The sequence below is a fragment of the Zonotrichia albicollis genome, chromosome 8, assembly GCF_047830755.1.
Source record: "Zonotrichia albicollis isolate bZonAlb1 chromosome 8, bZonAlb1.hap1, whole genome shotgun sequence".
In the NCBI taxonomy this organism is placed as follows: domain Eukaryota; kingdom Metazoa; phylum Chordata; class Aves; order Passeriformes; family Passerellidae; genus Zonotrichia; species Zonotrichia albicollis.
In genome coordinates, this window is record NC_133826.1 from 33,731,377 (window position 1) to 33,756,202 (window position 24,826).

At 53.2% G+C, this 24,826-nt stretch overlaps 1 protein-coding gene and 1 long non-coding RNA gene across 2 annotated transcripts in view; both read right to left on the minus strand.

Moving 5' to 3' along the window:
- Positions 1–24,826, minus strand: part of LOC141729888 (uncharacterized) — a 751,946-nt gene that overhangs the window by 101,037 nt on the left and 626,083 nt on the right. The gene's annotated exons all lie outside the window — the stretch shown is intronic.
- On the minus strand, positions 6,433–12,673 carry LOC141729744 (hydrocephalus-inducing protein homolog). The gene is made up of 4 exons (XM_074545485.1): positions 12,417–12,673; positions 10,422–10,555; positions 8,074–8,306; positions 6,433–6,537 (listed from the first exon to the last, which is right to left on the minus strand). The coding sequence occupies exons 1-4, from the start codon at positions 12,671–12,673 to the stop codon at positions 6,433–6,435; spliced, it is 729 nt and encodes a 242-aa protein (XP_074401586.1).

Sequence of the window (24,826 nt, forward strand, 5' to 3'; positions counted from 1 at the left end):
CCAATTCAAGGGAAGTATTGCACAGGAGTGAAGGACCAATGGCCTCATTTGAATACAGAGCAGGGATGGGAGGTGCTGGGGTTGTGCAGATGTATTGTATGTAAGATCTTGGGAAATAAAGAGAGGGCAAAGAACCTTGGACAGCGCGGTCACGCCTTTTAGGGATGGCTCTGGTGCCGCCCGCCAGTGTTAATGAACATCCCACAATCTAACTTTAATTAGTTAGAGAGTCTCTGTCCGTGATCTTCAGTTTTAACGACTCCTAGCCTGCTCCTTCATGAGAACAATCCTATCAGTCAGAAAGCAAAGGCTGCAGGAACTCCTCTCCTGCAAGACAGGCTCTTGTCAGCCAAATTTCCTGCTGGAACCCAGCTGGGACCAAGCAAACCAGTGCTGGCTGCCATGGAAACCATTGGAAGCAGCCTCATCCATCTCCTCCCCATGAAACCAACTTCAGCCTGGCCTGAAGAAGTCCTGCTGCACAGGCTTGCTTTAAGCAGCCTCCACTCCCAGCTCCACACTTGGCCTGTGTGTCCTGAGCTGGGCTGCCTTGCTGGAGCTGAGCTTCTCCTGTGCTTGCCTACGGCTGCAGCTGCAGGGGAGCCTAAAGCACAGGAGCCTTTCTGGCTGCTGTCCCACCATAAGGAGAACCCTGGCAGGTCAGCATTGCAAGGACTTCATCTGTGGCAGGAGCAGGACCCAAAGCAAGGTTTGCTCTGTGCCCCACGCCTGCCCATACCACAATCCCACTGTTCTGGTGAAGAAGGCAGAAGATGAAGAAGATGCCACTCAACACCATGGACTTCAAGACACCTCTAGAGGTGGTGCCAAGGCAAGCCCAGAGCCCAGCTCCCTGCAGGCAGCAGCTAAGCCAGCAGGGCTCAGCACTCAAATAGAGAAGAAGATGTTCTGTCTCAACAGAAGAAGATCCTTCCTCTCTTGGCAGCCAGGGAGCTCAGAGTGGCCATCCCTGTCTTGCTGCTGGCCTTTGCTGTGCAGCTCCTCTGAGCTCAGAGGCCTTGGAGCAGGGAAGCTCTGCAGGGACAATAACCCATGGCAGAGCAGGAACCCACGGAAGGCTGACTCACCTGTCCCTGAGAGGGGCCTGTGAGCCACAGTTGATCTCCTGGGGGCTCAGGGAGGAGCTGACACATGAGGCTGCCCTGGGCACCAGCACCTCGGAGGTGGAGCCTCCCTCCATGTGGCACAGCTCCGGGACATTGCAGGTGGTGTTTAGGTTGCCAGAGAGGGTGGAGGAGACCTGCTGGCTCTCTCCTGGCTGCAGCACACCTGGCAGTGGCAGGATACTGAAAGCCTGGACGGAAGACAGGAGAGATTGAGGTGTTGAGCATGGAAATGGAGGCAGAAGAGCATCTTGGAGCAAAGTGCAGCTGTAGCCAGGGAGCCTATTCCCCAAACAGTGCCAGAATCACCCTCACCTCATCCTGCATCCATGCCATTGACCAGTGCAGGGACCATGGGGAAAATCTTCTCCCATACTCACGGGTCAATGCATTAATTAGTACATGACATGAAAGTGAACTGGGATGGCTCCTGGCAGTAGAAATTCTCTCTGATGCACAACTTGCCTTTAAAAAGTTTCAAAACTTCCTGCTTTTAGAAAAGGAGGAGACTCAGAGTGAGAGCTCTTGGAGCTGAGGGAAGGAGTCCAGCCCAGCTCATCTGACTCGTGAGGCTCTTCCCCTCTCTCTCTGATTTAAATGCTTCTTTCTCAAGGTGCTACAGAAAAAGCTCCTGCAAAAATTTCCTGTGGAGCACCTGAGGAGTTCCAGGGGGAGCAGTGCCCTCCAAAGGTGCCGCACAGCGTCCTTGGGCAGCCCCACAACGTGTCCTGCATGGCCTCTCCAACAAGCAGCTGCTCCAGCAGCACTTTGTGATGGGCCTGCAGGGATGGGAGGCCCCTCTGTGGCCAATGCTGAGGGCCCCCAGTGGCACTGGCAGCTCCAGCCCTGCTTGCCACACTGACAATGGGCAAGGGAGACAGATTCCCTCTTGCCTTCTCCGCTCCCAGGGGAGTGTGCGCCACGTCCAGGGAGCACCTGAATCCCTCCAAGCCTCGAGGGAGGTGAGGGTGCTCAGGAGTTGGTGCTGGCACCCAAAAAACAAGCCATTTTCTATGCTGGGAAGAAGAGACAGCCCCCTGCAAAGTCTCCCTTTGTCAGACAGCTCCAGGGCCAGCAGTGCAATAGCAGCTCTGGGTGAAAGCAGAGCCCTGCAAACAGGGAGTCTGGCTGCCTTGGGAAGAGGCTCCATGGAGATCAGGATCATCCCAGCTTGCTCTGGGAGGGAAGCTGGAGGTGTTACCATGATGATGCAGAGTAAAGCCTCATCTTACATGGGGAAGGAAACAAGGCAAAAAATCCCACACTCAGCACAGGCCTGTAGGATCTGAGTCAGCTTCTCCCAGGAAAACTCTCGTATTTCTCCCTCCCCCTCAGGCCATGTCCAGCCACTGGCCCTGCTGCCCAGCCCACTGTCAGGGCACAGCACAGCAGGGCAGCAAAAAGGGAGCTCAGCATGAGCAGGACTTGGTGCTGGCAGGCTGGGGAGGCAAAGCAAGCAGTAGGTGTACAAGAAAATCTATCTCTGCTCCTGAAGAGTGGGTAAAATCCTGCACTTCTTTCAGAGCTCTGGCTGCCTCCACCTTTCCAGTCCTGAAGTGCCTCCATCGAGTTGCCGGGGATTCCAGACTGGTTCTCCTCTCCTTCGGTGGCTGGGGTTTGAATTTAGGTGGGTGGAGCTCATCTCTGGAAAATAAATAACTATGAACAGGGACCTGCAGTGGGAGGGAGGGAGGGACACCTGCACAAGCAGCTCCTGGCCAGGATGCAGCCCCTGGCTGAGTGCTGGCATGTTGAACTGAGAAATGGTTTGATCCAGCCCTTCCCAATCCAGGCTGGGGCAGGTCTGTTCTAAAGGCAGCCCAGGGATGGCACTGAGGTGCTGCAGCAGCTGCAACTGCTTGCATTGAGCAACTACAGAGGACAGGCATTAACACCCAGTGGGGGTGCAAAAAGCACAGTGGGAGAGGAAAAGACAGAGAAGGCAGCAAAAAGGTGAGATTTCAGACACCGAGGGGCAGACCCAGCCAGTGCCCAGCCAGCACAGCCCACCCAGTGCCCAAGGCCAGAAACTCTGCAGCTCCACCAGGGATTTATCAGGAATGTTCCCCTGACACCGCTGGGGGCTTGGCTGACATTTTCCAACACTCCCAGGTGACTCAGGTCGCATTCCCCATCCATCCATCCTTCCATCCATACATACACAGGCTGTGGTGCTGGGATCCTGCCAAGCTCTGCCAGCCTTGGGCTTGGGGAGATTTCTGCCAGCTGTCCTGAGCTCCGTAATTGTGCTCTCTGTTCCAGGAAGCAAGCAAGAAAGATTTTAAAATCCCCAAAACAAACCACAACAGACAAACCTAAAAAACCTTCAACAGCTCAACCCTGCTCAAGTTATCTCTTTAGGGACAGCTACCACTCTCCAGCTGAAATGCTGGGCTTTTGGGGAAAAAGAAAATTACATGTTCACCTCCAAATTGAAAAGGATTAAGGTAAGAGAACCTTTCAAACTAAAAATTATTGGCCCAAAGCTTTTATCTTTGCAAGAAATCTCTAGGTAAGACCAGCCTGACAGTTAAACAACTGGTTCTTCTGGTGGGGAGAAACCCTCCTCTTTAAGGGAAGCAGCCTGATAGATAAAAGCAACTGTTTGGTCAAACTTCAGGCTCCCTGGCACAGCCTGCATTGCCTGTCCTTCCTGTTCACTGATTTACAGGCAGTGCCACGATGGCCCGGGTTCAGATGTTTGGTGCCATCCAAGGAATTTGGCATTGCCATTTCCATATGTTTTAATTGAAGTTTCAGTCCTTGCAAACACTCTTCAAATGCCAGCTTTCCTTTCTTTTACAGAAAGCTCAAGGTTCCTAGAAGACTTCTGACATCCTCTTTTGTGCTCAGAGAGATGACATTTTCAAACAGATGTTTCCAAAGTTAACAGCATTTGAAAGAATAATGAACTCAAATGCCCCTGGATTCCAGCTTAGCCCAACTCCATTCTGTGTCAGACACTGAGATTCCCACCTCTAAGGCAGGAGCTGTTTGTGCCCCCCATCCCTCCTGTCCTTCTCCCCAGCAGCCTGTGCCTGTTGTCCCCGGCAGAATCCCTGTCCCTGTGCACCCTGCCAGGAGCAGCTGCACACAGGCTCACATCTCCCCTTGCCCTCACCAGGGGGTTTCTCTCATCCCCGAACACGCCGATGAGAACGTCGGTGCGATGAGTGCCCAGGGCCTGCACTGCCACCACAACTGGGATCTCTGCTGTGCTCTGGGGCTGCACAATCCCACAGGGCTTGGGGCTGGAGTAGAGCACAGCAGAGTCCTCCGTGCGTTTCTGGAAGGGACACAATGAAATGCAGATTCAGAGGGACCTCTCAAGAAACTTTAGGCTCCTTAACATCCACCACAACAGCAACTTATACACACCTTTAAAACTCCCCAGGACAAAGGTCAAAGGCACAAACAAGATGCAAGAATTGTAGGCTTAGCACTCCCAGGGCATCCTGCAAGGAGGCTGCCAGCACAGGCACTGCTGTCTATGGGTGCAGCAGCTTTTCACAACCCTCTAAGATATCCCACAGGAAAACACCCTGAGGACTAGAACATCAGCTGTTTCCTCAGGAGCTTCAACTGCCTCCTAAAGTTTACAGCTGGGTAGGATCCTGTTCTCAGCAGATCTTTAAGACTAAATAGAAACCAGCAAGGTCTTATCCAAACCCTTTCTTCCCCTAATATTCTCCTCAGGAATATTTGACAGGAGGAGGTGGATGTGATGCCAAACCTGGGGAATAAGCCCGTAGCAGCCAGGAAGGTGGCTGGGATTCCTAATGAGGATCTTCCTCTCATAAGGCACCTTCAGGTGGCACTCATCACACAGCAGCACTGGGGAGGACACTTGGAGCTCAGGAACGAGACATCTGGGCAAAGAGATGACCCCAGAACAATCAGAGATACTGAGAGAATGGAGAATGCCTACCCCCAAAGATTGTGAAATGGAGCAGAACACATTGGTCACTGCCAAATGCACATTGAAGAGCCCTACAGGGATAAATTGCCTTCTACCTCTTCCCACTCCAACATGTCTTGTCAAGGAGGGGCAAACCCTGAGAGGCAGCACCCAGAGGCTGCCAAGGGCCCCAGGCAGAGCACTTTGCCCCACAGCTGCCTCAGCCCCTCCTTTGCCCAATAAGGCTTGCAAGGACTCCTGGAACAGTCCCAGTGACCCACGAGCTCTGGGGGAGCCTTCCCAACAAGGATCAGTGCTCGCTAAGGTTCAAGGAACACACAGCTCCAGCGTCTCAGTAAAAATGACTCAACAAGGATCAGTGCTCGCTAAGGCTCAAGGAACACACAGCTCCAGCGTCTCAGTAAAAATGACTCAACAAGGATCAGTGCTCCCTAAGGCTCAAGGAACACACAGCTCCAGGGTCTCAGTAAAAATGACTCAACAAGGATCAGTTCTCCCTAAGGCTCAAGGAACACACAGCTCCAGGGTATCAGTAAAAATGACTCCCTTCTCTGCCATGGTGCTGTTGCCCTGCCTGGGAACTCAGCTCTTTGCCCCAGCCCTGGAGGGCACGAGACAGCAGCTGCCCCACAGAGGGGCTGATCAGCCCCTGCCAGGCCCTGCAGCTCCCTGGCTCCTTCACTGCACAGCTCCAGGCACTGCCTGGCCCCAGCTCCACCTGCTGTACACAATGGCAGCCCAGGCACTGCCTGGATGGCTCTGCCTGCCACAGGGAACAGCACCAGGGAGCTGCATCCCTCTGGGCATCACACTGACACCCATAGCAGCACAGCAGCATGGAATTCTGCTGCAGCAACAACCACTTTTGCTCTCAACTCTGACAACATTAAAGCTCAAAATGGGATGCACAGGGAAGGACAAAAACTGGAGCTGACCTGCCACATCAAGGGCTGCTTTCCCCTTGTCAGACCTTGCCCTCCCCACTCTTGCTGGGAGCCACTTCCCCCTGCCATGTGCCCTCATGGACAGAGCCAGAGCCTGACTCTCAGCAGCTGCTTGGTGTGGCCCAAACCAGTGCACGGTGCTCACAACCAGCACAACCCCACCTCTTGCAGCCAGAAGGAGAGGAGGCCCTCGGGAAATTTGTTCCACCTCAAGCATCAAAAACAAGGCCAATCAATGATAGCTTTCCTGGTGCCTTTAGAAGAGGGCCCAGGACCGTGCTGGGCTGTGAGCAAACGTGCTTTTCACCACGGGCTGCTGCCCAAGCACTGCTGTTCTCGTGTCCAGCTGGCACAACATGAGGGCATTCTGCAGCACTTCTCCTTGGCAGCTGCAGCCAGCACAGCCTGGGCAAGGCAGTGCCTGGGGGAGGCTAGGCAAGGGCTGCTACCTGGCTGTGATGATCAGGGCTGCCACTCCCTTGCCAATACCCTCCAGGTCCACCAGCAATCTCCGGTAGAACTCCATCACTGTGTTGGTGCACAGGGTCACCTGGTGGACAAGAAGAACAGTCAATTCTTCCTTACAAAAGCTCATTACCCACGGGTGATATCCTCCAGTTCCTGAGAGAGGATTTGGCCTTAATTCTTCTGCTGCTCCATGTGTAGAGCACAGTCTCAGAGTAGCAAAAGCCTTCGGCCAATAGCAGTTTTGTTAAACACACCTTGCTATCAGGGCACAGGTCAGCTACATTAAAACATTAGACTACAGCTCCATGCACCACTGCATTCAAATTAAGGGGGCAATTTCTCATCTGACTACAAAGACATCCATGCAGAGGAAATCTGACTTGACTACAATGAGTTCAGCTTTACAGCAGGAGGCTGAGGGCAAAGTGTGGCCCAGCAGGTGCTGGGCAGTTCATGGCTGCCCTGGGAGCCTGAGCCCAGGCTGGCCCTGAGAACTCCAGCCCCACACCAGGAGTGGGGAACTGCCCCAGGGTGGGCATTGACCACAGGCAGAACCCTCATAACTGCCCCAGGGTGGGCACTGACCAGAGGCAGAACCCTCAGCACTGCCCCAGGGTGGGCATTGACCAGAGGCAGAGCCCTCAGAGCCTCTTGCTCTACACTGCAAGAGACAAGCCACCACAGGGACCAGGCAGAGGAGAAAGGAGAAGGATCTCTGTCTTGAAGTTCCACAAGAAAGGGTTTATTCCAAGCAAAAGGATCAGAGCCAAAAGAGCCCTGCACACCCCTGTGCAAGGAATTTTGTACAGACACAAAGCAGGGGGTGGATACAAACAGCAAACAAAAAGGGAATCCTCAGGGGAGCACTGAGGGGATTACATCAAGTGTCTGGAGCCACTTTGGGTAAGAGGGTGGGGAGGATGGCTCACATGGGTTAATGGGGCCTCCAGGAATAGGGGAATTCCAAAGGGGTGTTCAGACAGGGATTGGCTCCAGGTTAAATTGGCAAAGAAGGTTGGGGAACAAAAGGGGCTGGGTTTGACAGCAGGGAAAGAGCTGGAACAAGGGGCAGGGAATGGCATAAGGGACAGCTTTGAGGGAGGGTAAAACCAAGGGTAAACCAACTCAAGGAGAACACGGGGTACCACAGAACAAACCACTTAAAAAGGAATCAATACAATAAATTTGAACCGCTACACATGGCTGCAGATGTTTTGTCTCCACTGGAGCTTCCTGCAGTGAACACAAATCATTCTGCTCCCCAGGAGGGGGGAAATGAGACCAAGAAGAAAAGCTCACTGCTTGATACAATGACATCTCTCTAACAGCCACCTTCTGCCCTCATCCTTGCTCTGCCCCATTGCAATCAAATCAATCCCTCTCAAAAACACAAGAATGGCTTCAGGCCTTGACCATAAGGTCTGTGAGCTCAGCATATGATTTTGGAAAGTGCTCCTTGAGGAACATCCCGAGTAAGCCAGCTAGCAGAGGCCTCCCAGCAGTGCAGATCTCTCAGTGCCAGGATGCTCCAAGCTGGCACCAGAGCTAAAGCCCTCCCACCCTGCAGTGCAGCTCCAGCCCTGGTGCTGCAGCGGCTGTGGCCGGGCTCTTGCCATACCTCGATGTCCTGGTGTCCCTGGGGGAGGATGGTGCCTTGGCTGGGAGTGATGGTGAACTCCCGGGGCTCCACATGGAAATGGATTCCCTTGCTCCAGGCCGGGTCGGTGTCCCTGCGGATCTGATCCACGCTGTCCACAGCCGGCTGCGTGCCATCGTCCGACATGCGGAGCTGGAATGTCAGGGGCACCGCGGAGCTGTTGGTGAGGCGGCAGTGCTGCGTGTAGGGAAAGCCTGGGCAAGGACACAAATATCCATTCAGGCACCCAGCAGGGCACGATCCTGGGGGCAAGATCCTGGCAGGATCAAAGTGGGATTGGAGTTGAGCTCTTTATTATCTGAACTACAGCTCACCTAGAAGCTGCGTGAGGAATTAATCGTCAGTTAGTTCACTTTGACACAGATTCCAGACTGCAGCCTTGAAAATGCCCACTCCTAGCCCTGCTGAATGCTGCTAGATTCTCTCTTCGTGATGGGGATGAGCTCCCTCACCTGCCCCAAACCAGCATCAGTTCTCTCTCAGTGATGAGTGTGCACCCAGACCCAGCATTTACTCTGAGAATTCAAGCTGTCCAATTCCCTGCTCAGCCTGCCAACACTCCCACCTTTTTCAAGACATATAAAGAGTGAGCTGTCAGTGAGAAGAAGCTACAGCAAAAGAAAGTGAGGATGGAATCAGGAACTAGAACGTGATGCAAAGCACGCTACTGCAGCTTCTCTCTGCAGGATCCTTAAGGCATCTCTTGCTTTGGGCCAAACAGCTGAGCACGTGACAGCTCAGAGCCCACTCAACTGGGGGCACAGCCAAGCCTTGCTTTGAGATTAGCAATTAGGAACCAGGTCCCACCTCACCCGACAAACAGGGACATCACAGCCATGCTGCTCACTGAGAGTGCTGCCTGCATAGGTTTACCCCACTTTGGCTCTGAGATTTGCTTTCCATCCTGCAAAGCCACAGATACAGCCACTCAGCACTGCACATCTGGCTGGGCTGGCCAGCTCTGTGGGGAGGAGACTTCTCCCCAGGCCTGCTCACCAAGAGCATCTGGGACACAGATGGGGAGAAAAAAACAACTGCAGCTGCAGCCCAGAGCTTCTCTGTGCCCATCCAAGTGACCACTGCCAGCTCCAGCAGGGACTCCAGCAGGGAGGCAAGAGAGGCACAAAAAGGACAAACCCAGATGTCAAAACCTCCAACAAGACTGAGGTCAGCACATGCAGACAACAGTCAACAGGTACAAAGAAGCAAAGATACAACAGCTGCCTTCAGCCTAAGAGCCCTTAGGAATGAAATTGGATTCAGCAGGATCTATCTCCTGCTTCAGAACCATATTTCCATCTCTTGCCTTTCTTGTTTCATTCCTTCCAAAGTCAAGTTGACAAGCGCCTCCGTGGTGATGCAGGCTGGGGAAGAAGCAGCTCAAAAAAGGCAATGACTTTCCTTCAGAAGTTCATGAACTTCATTGCTCTGGGTTTAGGCTTGGCCGTGAATGTTGCCCTTGGTCTGGGAAGGGGGATAGGGGTTCTGGGGGGTTCTGGGGGGTTTTGGCCCTGGGCTGGGCTTTTCCCTTGGGGGTTTTTGGGAGTTGTGGCGTGATACCGTGGGCGGCTGTGCAGTGGGAGCTGAGGCTGGGCAGGGAGCGGAGCTTCCCTTCCTCCCGCTCGGGGATCGCAGCTTGGCTGCTGCTGCTGCGGGAGGTTTGTGCTTGGCCGGGGCTGCCCTGGCTGCAGCTCAGCGCTGGCACCGACCCTGCCTGCCTGCCCCGCTGCTGCTGCTGCTGCTGCTGGGCACTGCCCACATCCTCTGCCCTCTGGGGCTCTGCAAAAGGAGCATTTCCTCCTTCCCTTCCCTTCCCGCACCGGCTGGGGGGGATCACTGCCCTGCCAGAGCCCACAGCTCCTCCTGCTGTGACCAGAACTCCACCAACGGGGAAAAACAGGACTTGGCATCTGGGAAATGTCTGTTCTTGCCTTCTTGTGTGTGCTCTCCTGAGATAGTCTAGCAAAGAACCATTATTTCTTTTCCCACAGTTTTTCCTGGGACCCCTGTCATTTCAAAGGGATAAGCATTTGGAGGGAGGGGCTCATCTTTCCATTGCAGCAAGATTCCCACTTTCCTTGGCAGACATCTGTCTTTTAAAGCAGCACAGAGACACCAGAAAATACTGCCTTTCTATTCCTTGCTTCCATGGGATCTCACAATGGCAAAATGCCCCCTGAGGCAGCAGCAGCAGCAGCCCTGCAGTTCACAGCCTGAAGAGGCTGCTGGGGCAGGGCAGGAGCGAGGGATGCTTTTGTGTTGGAGGGCACAGATCCCTGAGGCTGTGTCCCAGCCCAGGGAACACTCACCAAAGGAGATGTCTCCGAAGTCGAGCTCAGCGAGGTCGAAGTGTAAACTCGGTGCAGTGACGCTGCCCCTGCAGGCCGAGGACAGAGCAGGCAATGGCTCGGTTAAAGGCATTGCAAAGGTCCGGCTGTCGTGGCTCGGGGGCACAAAACCCGGGCTCAGGGCACCCTGGGTTTCCAACCAATACATCCCCGTGTGCTCAGCACAGGGCCTTGGGCACAGGAGGCAGCTCAAGCCAAGGGGCAGCAGCCAACAGCCCCTGATGGGCTCTGGGCACAATCGGAGGCAGGAGAAGCCCCCGTGTTGCTGGGGGTGCCATGAAGGATCCTGAACACACACCCAGACATGGCTCCGTGCCTCAGTTTCCCCATCTGCAATGGCATGGACATAAGGTGTCCCCACAAACTTCTCTAAGCAGCCCTTCCAGCCACAGCTTCCCTGCTTTGCTCCTTCTGAGCAGCAACTGCTGTTCCCATGGAGGAGCTTTCTCAAGACAGTTTGACCCACACAATCATTACAGACACTGTTCTGAGACACGAATCCAGGGCATTCCCAAACATCCTCTGAAAAGAGCAGCAACAGTTCTACCCAGGGCACAGATGAATCCTAAAGGAAAGGACCAGTTTGTCAGCAGTGCACCAGCTGGCACAGCCAAGAGAAAGAGTTTCAACAACCAAACTTGGCTGTCCTGAATCCAGCACAGCACCTCACCTGTCCTTGAACTCAGCAGACACACTCCAAAAGCCACCAACATCCACTGAAATCAGCACTTGAAGCTGCACAGCACTCACCAGTTGATTTCATGGTTGATGCCAATCAGTGCCCACTGTGCCTTTTGGTTCAAAATCAAGAACCAGTGACCTGTGTCCTCTATTGTATTCACAGGACTGCCCCTGGCTCTGCTCTGCACATCTCAACAAGAGACACCTGCCCCTGCTCAAGGAGAAAGCTGCTGATGCAGAAACAGCCCATGGCCACTTTGGGGGAGGGACAGAGGAGAATCAATTATTTGATGGTGAAAGGTTCCCTCTTGATTTCCAAATGAAAAAAGCAGCACTTTTTCTCCAAAAACAAGGGCAGCGTCATTGTTTCTCCACTATGGGCGCACCTGCTCACCACTTTTCTCTTGCTAAGGAATAACTTCCTTGTTCTTCTTTACCCATCTCCCTTATCTCATTGGCATCATCCAGTGCAGATTGCTTTCATTTCTTCACTGCCTTGAGCCAGTGCCTCCCAAGAGCAGCAGCCCAGCTCCAAAGCTGCAGAGCAGCCAGCATCAGCTCTCCTGCTTCCACTCCATTATCCTTCAGCACATGGCTCAGGCTGGCAGGGACAAGGCCTCACGCTGCTGTGGTGCTGAGCACTGAGCTCTGCCTCCCCTATGATCAGTCCTTCTCCCTTTGGCTGGGCCAGGATTGTCTCTTGCCATGGCACCAGCCCACGGGATGGTGCCCCAGTCCTTGGCACAGTTCCTGCTGCACAGTTCCTGACTCCCACATCAGCCCTTTGCTGGCTGTACAAAGGAGGCACCAGAGCCCTCTGTGCACAGGAGCTGGGGGCACAGCTTGTGCCCCACAGCATGGCCATGAGAGGTGAGCTGAGCCTGCTGCTGCCCATCTGGCATGGAGTATTCACACAAGGCTTTACAAACACTGCTGCTGCTGCAGAATCAGCCAGGCTGGCCCATCTGCAAAGCCCTGGGGGCCTTGCTGGGTGTTCAGGTGGGACATCCCAGAGCAGCTGCTGCCCAAAGCTGATCCATCCCACTGCCTGCCATGGCCCAAGGCACAGGGAGATCCCTGCAGGGAGGAGTCATTCCAGCTCCCAGGCACCACACAGGGCAGCAGGCAGCCTCACACTAAAGCAATGCCAGCAGCAGAGCAGAGATTCAGACCTCAGGAAACACCTTTTTCCTCTGCTCCACCCCAAAAGGAGGTAGGTGGGGGATGTCCCAGAGACAGTTACAGATGTGCCCACCCAGCTCCCAGGGTCCTTACGTGATGGTCAGGATGGCAGGCACAGGAGATCCAGCCACACTGAACTGGAACTGCTCCTCAAAGCTCCCCAGCACGGTGGCACTGAAGGAGATCTGCACAGCCTGGCTCCCACCTGCTGCAATGATGCCCTCCTCGGGGGCAAACTTGAAGAACAAGCCCAGGTTGGTGGCTGAAGGGAGACAGGTGAAGGGAGCATCAATAGCTCCTTGGTTCATCAGTTTCACCTGCAGCAGCAAGAAAGCAACATGGAAATACATGTGGAATCTTCCCTTCTGGTGAGTTATTGTCTAATGATGCAATGAACACCCAGAAAAGGCAGAAGATGCTTTGTGCTGCTGAATGGCAGAAGTCCAAAGATACAACAGGACAAGTTCTGCCTTTGGGTTTTCATGCAGAGCAGTGGTAACTCCACAGAACTGCAGTCACCCTGGCTTATCCCATGGACACAGAGCAGTGCCCCTCTGCTCAGCAGCACCAAGCGCATTGAGAGCTGGTGCTGAGAGCAACGTGGGCTGATTGCAGCTGCCTAGGGAATCACCCCGGAGCTGCTGCTGCCCCAGTGAGCACAGCTCCAACAGCACCATCTGCTCATTCACCTTTTCCCAGACCATGAAAACAATACATTGAGAAAGAGGCATCAGCATCAAAACGTACAGACAGCACCATCATTTGGTGAGAAAACTAAGCATGTCTTTCCCATCCACAGCCCAAGATTTTGAAAGTGTCTGCCAGGATGCAGTGCCTCATGAAGTTTTTGCAAGCTTGACTCTACTGGGGGGGAGGCAAATAGGTAGAAAAACCCTTTGCTTTATTCCCAGGAACACTTCTCTCTTTCTAGAGCCAGAGATGCACCGAGGCTGAAGTGTGGTGAGGGACTGGTCAGCAAGGGAGAGAACTCCCAAGGATTTCCTGTGATTGCAGCAATAAGCAGGAGACACTTGGCTGGGAGCTTTTGGCAGTGGGCTGAAGCTCAAAGGCAGCCAGTTTGTTGCAGCTGCTTCTGCAGAGCCCAGTGCAAAGGTGCCGTGTGTCTGGCACTGCCACAAAAGCCTCTGAACATGCAGCTTTTTGACCCAGGCTTGGTTTCATGTGCCAAGGGGTGTTTTTGCAGGAAGCCTCCCAGCTGATCCCTAAGGAAGGCTGCCCAAAAGCAGGGACTGGGGCTTCAGGAACAACAGACACACCTCTGTGACCCCCCAGATTTCAGCAGTCCATCAAATATTCCCTGCTCACAGCTGCCCAGGTTGGCAGCAAGTCCACAGCTGCACCAGGCTTGCTGCTGTCTCAGGAGCCATCAGGATCCATCCCAAGCCCTGCTGCTCACCTCATAGACATGGGGGGTGTTGACAAAAACTTTCCCAAGGTTCAGAGTAGGAGAGCTGAGTTCAACCAAGGGTCCTTGGCCTTCCCCTCTGAGCTGCAGGGGCAGCCTGCTCTCACGGCCTGGGGAGAGATGCCCATTGCAGTACAATCATTCCCTCTGCTCCACTGCATTTTCCAGGCTGCCTCAGTGCTAGTCCCCGACTCTGAGCTGGATGCAACCAGCTCCTGATGCTGCAGGAGAAGATATGCACCCTTCTCTTCCCTCAGGACATATCCCCTGAGGCTGACTTGCAATTTCTAACCCATTCCCTGGGCTGCTTTCCAATTTGAGCCACCAGTTGGCTGAGTTTAAAACATTTCTGGTTCCTGTAGTGACAGGTCAAGGAGTAATGGGTAGAAATTGAAAGAAAGGAGATTTAGGTGAGATATTAGGGAAGAAATTTTTCCTGTGAGGGTGGTGAGGCACTGGAGCAGGTTCCCCAAGGATGTTGTGGAGGTTCCAGCCCTGCAAGTGTTCCAAGCCAGGCTGGATGGGGCTTGGAGCGGCCTGCTCTAGGGGGAGGTGTCCCTGCCCATGGCAGGGGCCTTGGGACTAGATGATCTTTAAGGTCCATTCCATCCTTACCATACTGTGATTCTGTGGTTTCCTTCCCATGCACCTAGAGGAGCTTTGAAATCCATTCAGTGCAGGCACAAAGCTCCTGCCAAACAGAGTTTGGCAATTCCCAAACTCCCCGGCCCAGGAGCACAGGACTTTGTTGCCCAAGTGCTCCCCTTGTGACACTCAGCACTGTGTTCTATTGGCACAGACTGAGAGCTGCAAGGTGACAACTGGCACACAGGGGGAGCAGCAGCTGCTGGCCAAGGCTGCTCCCTCTACCAACAGCCCGGGCTCAGGGGGGCTCAGCCCCCTCTGCTCTGCTGCTGTCTGGGCACTGGGAGGTGATCCAGGCTCAGGGAGCCCATTTCTAACTCAGCTCCTGCTTCCTGATGATGGATCCATGGCAAATGGAGCCATCCTGGAGGCCAGGGGCCTGCAGGGGCTGAGTGCTTGTTCACTGAAGCTGTTCTGCTCTGGAGCTCTCTGGCCTTTGAGAGAATGCTGGCAAAGCCATGGCATGAAAACCTCTCCCTGCACTGCCTGGGCTGTTCTGGGATCAGTCAGGCACACACAGCATTCTGAGCCCTGGCCTGGCACGGGAGACTCCCTGGCAGCTGCAGGGCCAGGGGGGATGTGCCAGCACTGCCCTGCTGACCAGAGACCCTTCCCAGCACTTCCATGGGAGCCCAGTGGGCTCAGGCTGGCACCATGGCTTCACTGAGGGGGAGAGAGGCAGGGCAAGGGAGCTGCACCTGAGATGCTGCAGTAAGCCACACTTCCATACTCCAGTGCTTCCAGGGGTTTGAAGGTCACCTTGATTTCAGCCGAACAATTCGGCCCGATTTCTCCCTCCTACAGCAGAAAGAGACAGCAAAACATTGCTCTGCAAACTTCACATTGCTTGTTTTTACCACCCTCCTGTAAGCCTTTGTTTAGAGCATCAGTGATGAGTGAACAACACAAGGAGCCAATGAAACACTCCAAACCCAGCCCAACACAGCTCTCAATGCTCAGCTGATCAGCTCCCACTCTCCACAATATTCCTGCTGCTCTGACACAAGCTCTTGGGCACATCATGCTGCTGTCAGCTACCGTGGGATGCAACTGCCATTGTACCCTGCTGGCTCTTGGCCTTAGATGGGCCATAGGAGTAACCAAGAAGAGAACATGATCCCCTTCCTTGGAAATAAAAATATTAGTTTAACCTGTACTGGAAGAAAGCAGAGGCTGGCATTATTCTAGGGTTTACTCCAAGATGAGAAGGGATGTTGCACTGTGCACACACTAGGCATTCATCATCTCTCACAATGCCAGTACTCAGAATCAAGGCTCTGGTTGATGGGAGCACGTGGCAGTTTGCTTGCATCACCAGAAAAGGAAAAGGTTTTCTGTCCCTGTGTGCAGGACAACTCCAAAGGTCCATTTCAACCTTCCACCCTTGTGTCCAGGCTCACAGATGACGCTGGAAGGGACACTCAGAAATAGTGCAAGGCATGGTTACAGGAAGGGATTGGCATTTCTGTCATTAACCTTGGGCTGAATTTGGCCTCCTTTTGCCAGGGAACAATTGCAAGCTTCAGGTCACTGTGTGAGCTGGCAGTGCTCCAACAGCCTCTGCTGAGCCCCACGTGTGGGGGGAGCCCCTGCCTACAAGAACTGATCCCTGGGACACTGACAGGACACGCAGGCAGTGCCTTGAGCTCGAGCCTGACAGCAGAGCTGGGCTTTGTCAGGCCCCCAGCCCTGCCTGGAGCCTGCAGGGCACAAATGCTTTCAGCAGCGAGCCCTGCAGCCTCACCAGAAACTCCATGTCCTCCCTGCCAGCACATGGAGCCAGCTGAGGATCTCCCAGTGACCGCAGCTGGGGAAGAGGTGGGTGTAGGGAGTAGGGTGGGTGGGAGGAGGAGGAGGAGGAGGGGGAGGAAGAGAAGGAGGCAGCGAATGTTCTCAGCCATCACTTACCATTGGCTCAATGAAAAAAATGTCATCAGAGAACAGCATGGGGTCTTCCTGCACCTTTGCCATCTTCTCCTGGACCATGCTGCTCAGGAGGGCACTGTGATCTCCCTTCACCTTCTCTGTTTCTTTCTCCTCTGGGAAGTTTTCCTGGGACAGCTCTTTGGGCAGCCACAGCAAACACTGCCTGCAGCCCCAGGGAGAGACAAGGCCAGCAGATGGTTTCATGAGCCACAGATTTGCAGAGAGAAGTGTGAGAGTAGGAGAGCAGCAGCAGCTCCCCAGCAAAGGCTGAGCCCAAGCCATGAGGGTCCCACAGGGATCAGAAGACAACTTGCTGTTCCCTGGCCCAGCAGGGAGTTTCACTCCACACTTGCAAGCTCAGCAGAGGTTTCCAATGCCAGCATCCCTCCAGAGAACCTCCTGCCTCAAAGCCTCCGCCACAGCTGAGGGAGAATCAACCAGCCATTTCAAGTGGCTTCTCCTCCCACTCAGCTGCTCGGGGGGGGCGCAGAAAGATCACAGAGCACCCACTGCAGCACTTCCCTGGCAAGGGGAGACAAAGCAGGCTTGCAGCTACGTGTTAGCAGCATCACTCTTTGTTCCTTCCACTGGACCTCCCCCGTTCCCTACTCTGCCTTTCACATGAGCATCCCAGAGCACTTCCACAGGAAATTGATGAATTCAGGCACCGAATCCCTTCAGGAACATCCAAGTTTTTATATGCAATATGCATGAAAACAGAGGGTCTGAGAGGGGAAGGAACTTTGTTGTGCAGGAGAGAGACAGCAAACTCCTGGAGAGACCTTTTCATGAGCCAGAGCTTTTTGGATCCCATCCCAGTGCATGGCAGTAGAATGTGCTGAGAGGGAAAGGATCCTGCACTATCTTCTCTCACAAAAAATCCTGTCTGCTCTGAGAGCTCAAAACCTCTCTGACAGCAGCACAGGGACACACAACCAGCCCGCATGGGCAAGGAGCTTTTGAAGGAACTAAGGGGAAAAAAGAGGGTGTATCACCTTTGGAAAGAGGGACTGGCAACTCAGGAAATGCTTAAGGATGTTGCCAGGTCATGTAGAAAGAAGATTAGAGAGACAGGAGCCCAATTAGAACCTGAGGAAATCCAGTCATCACAATCAACCTTTCCTTCCCAAAATGCCATCCCTGGTTGGAGTAGAAATGACCTGGAATGCTGATTGCTGAGCTCCTGAAGCCCAGGGACACACACCGCAGTGCCAGGCATGGTTTACTTGGCCTAAACCATTCAAAAGCACCAACATTCCCTGAGGCCACATGTTAGCTCAGTCGTGGGCCTGTATCTCACTGAAATGCATCTTTCAAACCAACCTTCTCTTCTCTTCATTCTCTTCTTCCTCAGTCGCAAAAGCCTTCCACTGGAAGTGGGCTGTGATGTTACTCCTGTTTTCAATGAACAGGGTTCTGTGGCTTGACATGGTGGTGAAAGTCTTGTCAAGCTCCACGGAATTTGTGCTCAGCCCAACGTTGACATCTACAGCTTCTCCCTGGAGCTTTGTGTGGATTCTTTCTCCACCTGGAACAAAGCAAAGGGGAGTCTTTGCTCAGCTCACTGGCTGATGGAAGCACAAGGAACAGAGCAAAGCACAGGGCACAGATAAAAGTGTCCCAGTTTTGCACTGAAGGAGAAGTTCTGTGGACCACTCCATTGATCACATCCTTCAGCTCTGTGTGTACAGCGTGAGGATGTCCTGGGCACCTCCTAAAACACCTTATTTCTGAGGGTGTTTGTAGAGATTTGGCCCCAAGGTGACAGGATGGACAGGGAGATTGGTCCATGTGCTCCGGTGACCCACTCAGATCACCGGGATTTCTGCATCCAAGTCCTTCAGGTGACAGGGCTGAGGAGCCCTGCTCAGTCCTGCCTTGCCCAGGCTCTCCCCGGGCATCCCAGGAGACTCCTGTCTCTCCTGATCCCTTGGATCCCTCCTTGCTGACCAGCAAATATGCCTGGGGGCAGGTGGGCAGCAAAAGGAGGCCCAGAGGAACAAGTGAAGTGACAGCCCACAGCAGGAGAGGACACAGGTGAGGAAACACAACCGGCCTGGCTCTGCAATGTGACAAACCACTACAGAATGAGCACCATGAAAATCATCTCCCTGTCCAAACCCACAGCCACATCAGTCTTTAAATATTTTATACTGTTCTGATCTGAAAAACCAAGCTGGAGCATTGCAAATCAAATAAGAAAGGGACAAAGGAAAGATTAGTGAGTACAGAGCAGTTTCTACATTAAGACTGAATGGGATCCCTCAGTGTAGAAATCAAATGGGAGATAGATGTGAGAGGTTTGCAACAGCGTGAACAGCCTGGGAAATGGGGAAAACACGGAAAAAATTGTTTTGATTTGTCACAAAAAAGGAACTTGAGGGCCTGAAAATGTTGTTAGACAGAAACTACATCTATGTGTAAGGGCCACATAGTAAAAGGGTCTGTGGCAAGCCAGTGGAGAAGCAGCATATGGGACAGAGGTGTGCAAGAAATCCATTGCATTGGAGAGAGTCTGATGGAGACCTCACCTACAGCACTGCCCAGGAATCAAATAAAACTTCACCCAGGCATAGCCACACAGTAGTGGAGAATCAGAGTTCCTCCTTCCTCAACTCAGCAAGTCCCAGCCAAACAGCAGTCAAAAATCTTTGCCTTTCTCAAGCCCTTAAACACCAAGGAGTTCTCAGTTTGCTTTGGGGTAAGGCTGAACAGGGGAGGCACCTCTGGAGGGAATGCAGGGATGGGACAGAGGGAGCCATGTGCAGAACTGTCCTGTGCCCTGCAGGGCCCAGCACTCACCTGAGCTGCAGCACACGGCCAGGGAGCTGCAATGGGCACCGCTGGCCAGCGGGTGAAATGCCACTGTCACCTGCACGGTGTCACCAGCGCCCAGAGCTCCTGTGGCCGGCACCACGGAGAAAGGACTGCAACACAGAGAGAGGGGTCAGGCCTGGAGACACCTGGCCATGAGATTCCTGCTGCACTGCAGCTCCCTGCAGCTCCCTTGGCCAAGCAGGGAGCAATCCAAGCACAGGCAGCACAAGAGACAGAACAGACAGGATCACAAACAGCCACTGAGCCACTGCTGACAAGATCCAGCCTTCACAAGATCCTGGGGGGAAAATGACCTCAGCTCCCCACACTCTGCATCCAGCTCTCTGCAATGAGGCCCAAGGCTCCCACTGCCAGCAATCCCATCAGAGAATGCTTTGTGAAAAGCACAGAGAGGCTTCAGAGCTATTTGCGTGCACAGCTTGACACTGATTGCCTCAGGAATTTCTCTTTTCCTGCTGCCTATAAACCTCATCTCAAGAGATGCAAAGGTTAGGGCACTCCCTGTCCCGAGAGATTACAGCCTAGGAATCAGACAGGGAGAAGGAACTTTTCCCTGAAGACCAAGGAATAGTTCCTGTTGAATTTGCAGTGTGCTTCTTTGGTTTATTTTCCCTTGAAAACATCGTGATTTAGCCTAAAAAGGGCAACTTTTATAAACATTTCAATGAAAGCTGCTCTAAGAAAAGGAGCAATCAAAACTCTGAAAGAGTGCAAATACAGATTAGAGCAATACAGTGACATGGAAACCCAAAAGGACGATGCCATTTACAGTCTGAAGGGTCCAATCCCAGCTAAATGAAGCACCATGAGCAGGAGCACACCAAGGAAGCAGAACCGGAGGTTTCTGTGTGTTTACCAGCAATGCAGTCTGGGACTCTGGGCTGTCATGCAGGCTGGTAACTGTTTGCTTGGCCCAGCAGAAAAACTCTGTGCAATGTGTTGGAAATAATGATGCAGATGTCTTGGTGCACTTTGGATTTAACAGGAACAATCAGGATTTAGTCACCAGGTAAACAGCTCTTGCCTGACAAACACAAGACTCTGTGCTTTGATGCTCAGGGACAGCTCAGGGGAAATGTGCTTCTGCCCAGCAGCTGCTGGGCTTTGTGCCCTTCTACAGCCCCAGTGAGGAAACAAAAGTTCCTGGCCTTGGTGCTTTGTTGCCGGTCAATCTGTCACTTCAAATGTGTTCTGGGGACTTTGCTGATGAATGCATCACACACAAAAACAAAGAGAACATCTGGCAAGCTGAACTTTGTTCATGTCAGCAGTGGCAGCTGATGAACTCACTTCAGGTTCTGCTCATTCAGGACCTCTTGCTGTAATTATGGGCTGACCTGTTCCCATTACCACTGGTGAGAACATCACTGCTGGCTGATGGAGAAGCCTTGGGCCAGCAATGTTCATGTGCTGGACGTGAGACTTTGGAGGGAGGGAAGGAAGGACAAGGCCCCAGCAGCCCCAGAGCCAGATCAGTGCTCGTGCTCCTGCATCTGCCCCAGGGCTGATGCCAGCACTGCTGCAGCTCTGCTGGGGCTGGGGGGATCAGGGCCTGCTGGGGGCAAGGCACAGCATTCTGTTCTTAGGCTTTGGCCAGAAATTTCACCGCAATAGAGAAGCTGCCACTTAGGGGAATCCCTGGCCAGGCTTCAGCGCTACCTTCCATTCCCTTCCTTTCCCTTCCCACTCCTGCCCCATGTTACATGCTCCTGCCTTCAGGTGGCATGATGGGAATAACATTCCACGGATGACTTCAGGCCTTGCCTGAGAAAGAATATGTCTTCTTCTTTTCAAATTATCAGGAGAAGAGGATCCAGCCAAGTTCAGGACTCAGCTGTCAGGACTGAAAAACTGAGTGCAAATCAGCCCTCGCATCTCCTCCGTCCCTGGGCAGTACCCACCAGACTCCTCTGTTCCTACTGGAGCACTAATCTCTCACACACACCTGGCTCCCCAAGACCCAAAGACACAAGCTCCACAGCTAAACTTAACTCCTCTGAATTTCAGCCAACACCCCTAAACTGTTCCCTGAGCCCACAGCTAGAAGAGCTGTCAAGGAGACATCCCTGACACTGACATAACCAAAGGAAAATTACTCCTAAGAGATAGGCCTGGAAAGCTAAATGTTGGGCTTTTCTCTGTTAATTGTGAGCTGCTCCTTAAGACACTTCTCATCCTGTTAGATCCATCCTCTCAATGAATCACTACTGCACCTGACAGGCAGAAAAGATAAGGTATGGAGGGGGTTTTAAAAGGTTGTTTTCTTCTGCTTTTATAACTAGGTCCATTGACATGTTTGTTTCCTTGTATGGCATCTAAAGACAGGTCCATGTCTCCCAATGGCACCTTGCAATCCCCAGACACTGCTCTTGCTTTGAGCAGTGTGTTTGCTCAGATGATTTCCACAGGCCCCCTCCAGGACCACTGCAAAGCCACGTGCCTGTGGCCTCCCAGAGAATGGCTCTGCTTGGCTGACAGTGCTGAGGAAGCATTTCAGAAGCTGCCTGTGCTCAGCAGGGTGCAAGCCAGCTCCCAGCATGTTCCAGTGCCCTCCAGGAAATCTGGGACAGAGAAAGCTCCAAGGCCACTGAAAGCAAGAGCAGATGCCTTCCATCCTGCTCACTTGCAGCCAGGCTGCAGGGCAGCAGATCCGATGCTTGGTTCCTCCTGTAGCTCTTTCCCAACTCCGCTCTCACCCAAAGGTGTTTGCACAGGGACAGATGAGCTGCCTCACCTCTGGGTGCTCAGCTGGTACCAAGCTGCCCGGGCACCGACATTGCACACCAGCAGAGTCTGATGGGTGCTGACCTTGACCGGACACTTGGAGAAGTCCAGCTGGGCAGGGAAGTCCAGCACAGCTCGGGCACCAATGGCCCGAATTGGCACCACGATCCTTTCCCTGGCAGTGAGGCACACCAGCTCGTGGCAATAATCCTGCAGGAAAAGAAACTGGCTCAGCACAGGACATTTAGTGCCATCCCCATGGCAGAAGAAAAACCATTTCCTATACCCCTTCAAGGGCATCAATTTACCTATTGCACCCTCAAATGAACAAAAAGTTCTAGTACTATGTCACATTTTAAAGGCACCAGTGCACTTTGCAAAATCTGTCTCAGTGGCATTAAGCTCTTGTGTCACAGATAACAGCCCTAGGCCACCATCATTTCTACTCTAAACGTTAATGATGTTAAAGAATTCCTAAGCCTCTTCTAAGCAACATGGAGCTGGGGAACTCAGGACATTCCTCTTTAGGCTTCTATATTCCCACTGTCTGACAATAGGACAAAGTGTTCAACTGACTCGAAGCAGCAAAAGGAAGATGAGAAAACAGCTGCACCCAAAGACATCCTGCACCTCTGGCCTGGTGCAGAAACATCAGTTGGCTCACAACTCCCCTCTAACTTTGCCTGTCCAACCAAGTCAGGAGAAGAACAGTGCTAAGAGGTAGCAGGATGCTGTTGGAAAGGGCCTCTCTTTGTTTCCCTGCAAGGCTTCCTCCCTTCCATGCCATGCCCTCAGCCCTTCTGTATGAACAGGCCTCCAAATCAGAACATGAACCCTCCAGATCTCAGCACTGAGATCAGACTTGCCAGGGCCTCAGCACTGCTGTGCAAACCTCCCCACAAAAGCACCTTTGACACGGAATGGGTGCCAGCTGACAGAGCAAGCACAGGGACAGGCATGAAGACAGAGCCCCAGCAGTGTCACTGCCACGGGCTCTGGGCTCACAGCTCTGCCTGCAGCTTGTACCTGCCCTGCACCAGCTCCTCCAGGCAGGTGTCCAAGTGCCCTGCAGCTCAGCAACCTCCTGCTGACCAAGGGCACCCAGAGCCCAGTGTGCCTGTGCCAGGCCGGGCTCACGGGCACAGCACATCCTCTGCCCTGGCCCTGCAGCTGTGCCATGCTCACTTGTGCTCTGGGACAGCACAGCTGCAAGGCTGCACAACACAGGGGGTGAAAAAGCACCGGCTTTGCTCCAGCCCAGGGGCAGGCAGGGAAGCTGTTGGCAGTCCACGAAGGAGGAAAGCTCTCTGACCTCTTTGTTCCTCTGGTGTTTTCCATCAGAATGAAACCCCTTCCCCTGGACCTAGAGATGGCCCAACATCTATCAACAGCCCTCTGTCATTTTCATCCTGTTTCCTTTGCATCTTCCCTTGGCAATCCTCAGCAATGTGCAGGGAGGGGAAGCAGAGCCTGTAAGGCCTGGCTGCAGTGCCTGCCAGCAGTGCCAAGGTGTGACTGGCTGCAGGCTGCCTGCCCACGCCTGGAGCCCAGCTCACAGCATGCAATGGGCTGGAGCCAGAGTGCAGGGCAAACAATGGCTGTGGAGATCATTGTCTGCTTTGGCCCCTCCAGCCTCACCTTGTTCTTGCTGGGGATGAAGCGGATGCGCACAGGGACAGAGGCGCCCGGCGGCACGGCATGGTACGCATCGCTGGAGCTCACCAGCTGGAAGTAAGGTGAGCTCTCCATGGAGACCTTCACCACGTGAAGAAACTGCAGCAAAGACATGAAATTATGATTTTGCCACTTGTGGAAACAGGAGGAGAGGAGACCTGTCCATGCCCTGCTAACATCCCTCCCTTGCCCCTTTTCCAAAGCACTTTCAGCTGAGCAGGCACAGGCACATCATTCACAAGGCTGAACTTGAATCCCTTCTCTCTGGCTCCAGCATTTTGGCCAGGGGCAGAAGGGCAGCGCCTGCTGGGGAGGAAGGGCCGAGCAGGTCAGCACCAGCAGGATGGAGACAGAGCACCTGAACCAAGTCACCTGCATATTCAACAAGGACAAAAAACCTGCTGGCTTCTGCCTGCACACAGCCATGAAGTTGTCATGTTCCAGAGGGGGAATGTGCTACCTAAAAGCAAACCAGCCCATTACTGTGGGGGAAGGAAGAAACGACCTTCTAGCAGATCAGGTTTGGGTAGGGACCTTCTGGGGATACAGTCAGGCAGGCAGAGCAGCGAGACAGGAGACCAAACACTGTGGTCTTACTGGGAATGAAAGCAAACCTGAAAAGCAAAAGAAGGAATGAACACAGCACAACAATCCCTAAAACAAGGAGATGGCAAAGAGAATTTAAATGGGCAGTAAAGCAGCAAGGAAGAATCATAAGACCATGAGAGCAACCAGCTTGCCAAAAGTAACAGAAACACAGACAGGCGGTGTCTATTGACCATGGGGCTTCAGAGGCATTTTCTGCCTGGAGAAACACGACCAGCACTGGCTGACACTGTGGTTCCAGTATGCAAAGCCAATCTTGGCTCTCCAGGGCTTCCTGCTGCCTGTGCAGGCAAGCTGGGCTGCTGGGCATTCCTGCCTGCAGCCAGCAGGCCAGGTTCTGCCCTCTGGGGTACACATGCACAGCACACATGCATTTTCTAGCACACTGATATCATCAACCCCTGAGCACCAAAATGCTCTCCAAAAGTCTAAACCAGATGATTTGGACTCCCTCCTGTCTCCTTCCAGCAGCCCACTCTTGGCACAAGCCTCACTTGAGAAAATGTTTCCGTGACTGAAATTCAAATGGTCTCAAGTTTTCCTCTTTACAGTGGAACACAACTGACGTTTTTCCACTTTTTCCCTCTCAGCTGTCTTGGGAAACTGCAAAACAATCCCAATTTCTTCAGGTGAAGGTGGAAACCTCCAGGAGCACATGGCTTTG

Excerpts from the sequence above, each read along its gene's own strand:
- LOC141729744 (XM_074545485.1), bottom strand. The coding sequence starts at position 12,673 with ATGTATTTCCATGTTGCTTTCTTGCTGCTGCAGGTGAAACTGATGAAC. Across the intron at positions 8,307-10,421 it reads CTTCGGAGACATCTCCTTTG|GCTTTCCCTACACGCAGCAC; the intron begins GTGAGTGTTCCC and ends GTCCTTGCCCAG. Across the intron at positions 6,538-8,073 it reads AGGGACACCAGGACATCGAG|GTGACCCTGTGCACCAACAC; the intron begins GTATGGCAAGAG and ends CTTGTCCACCAG.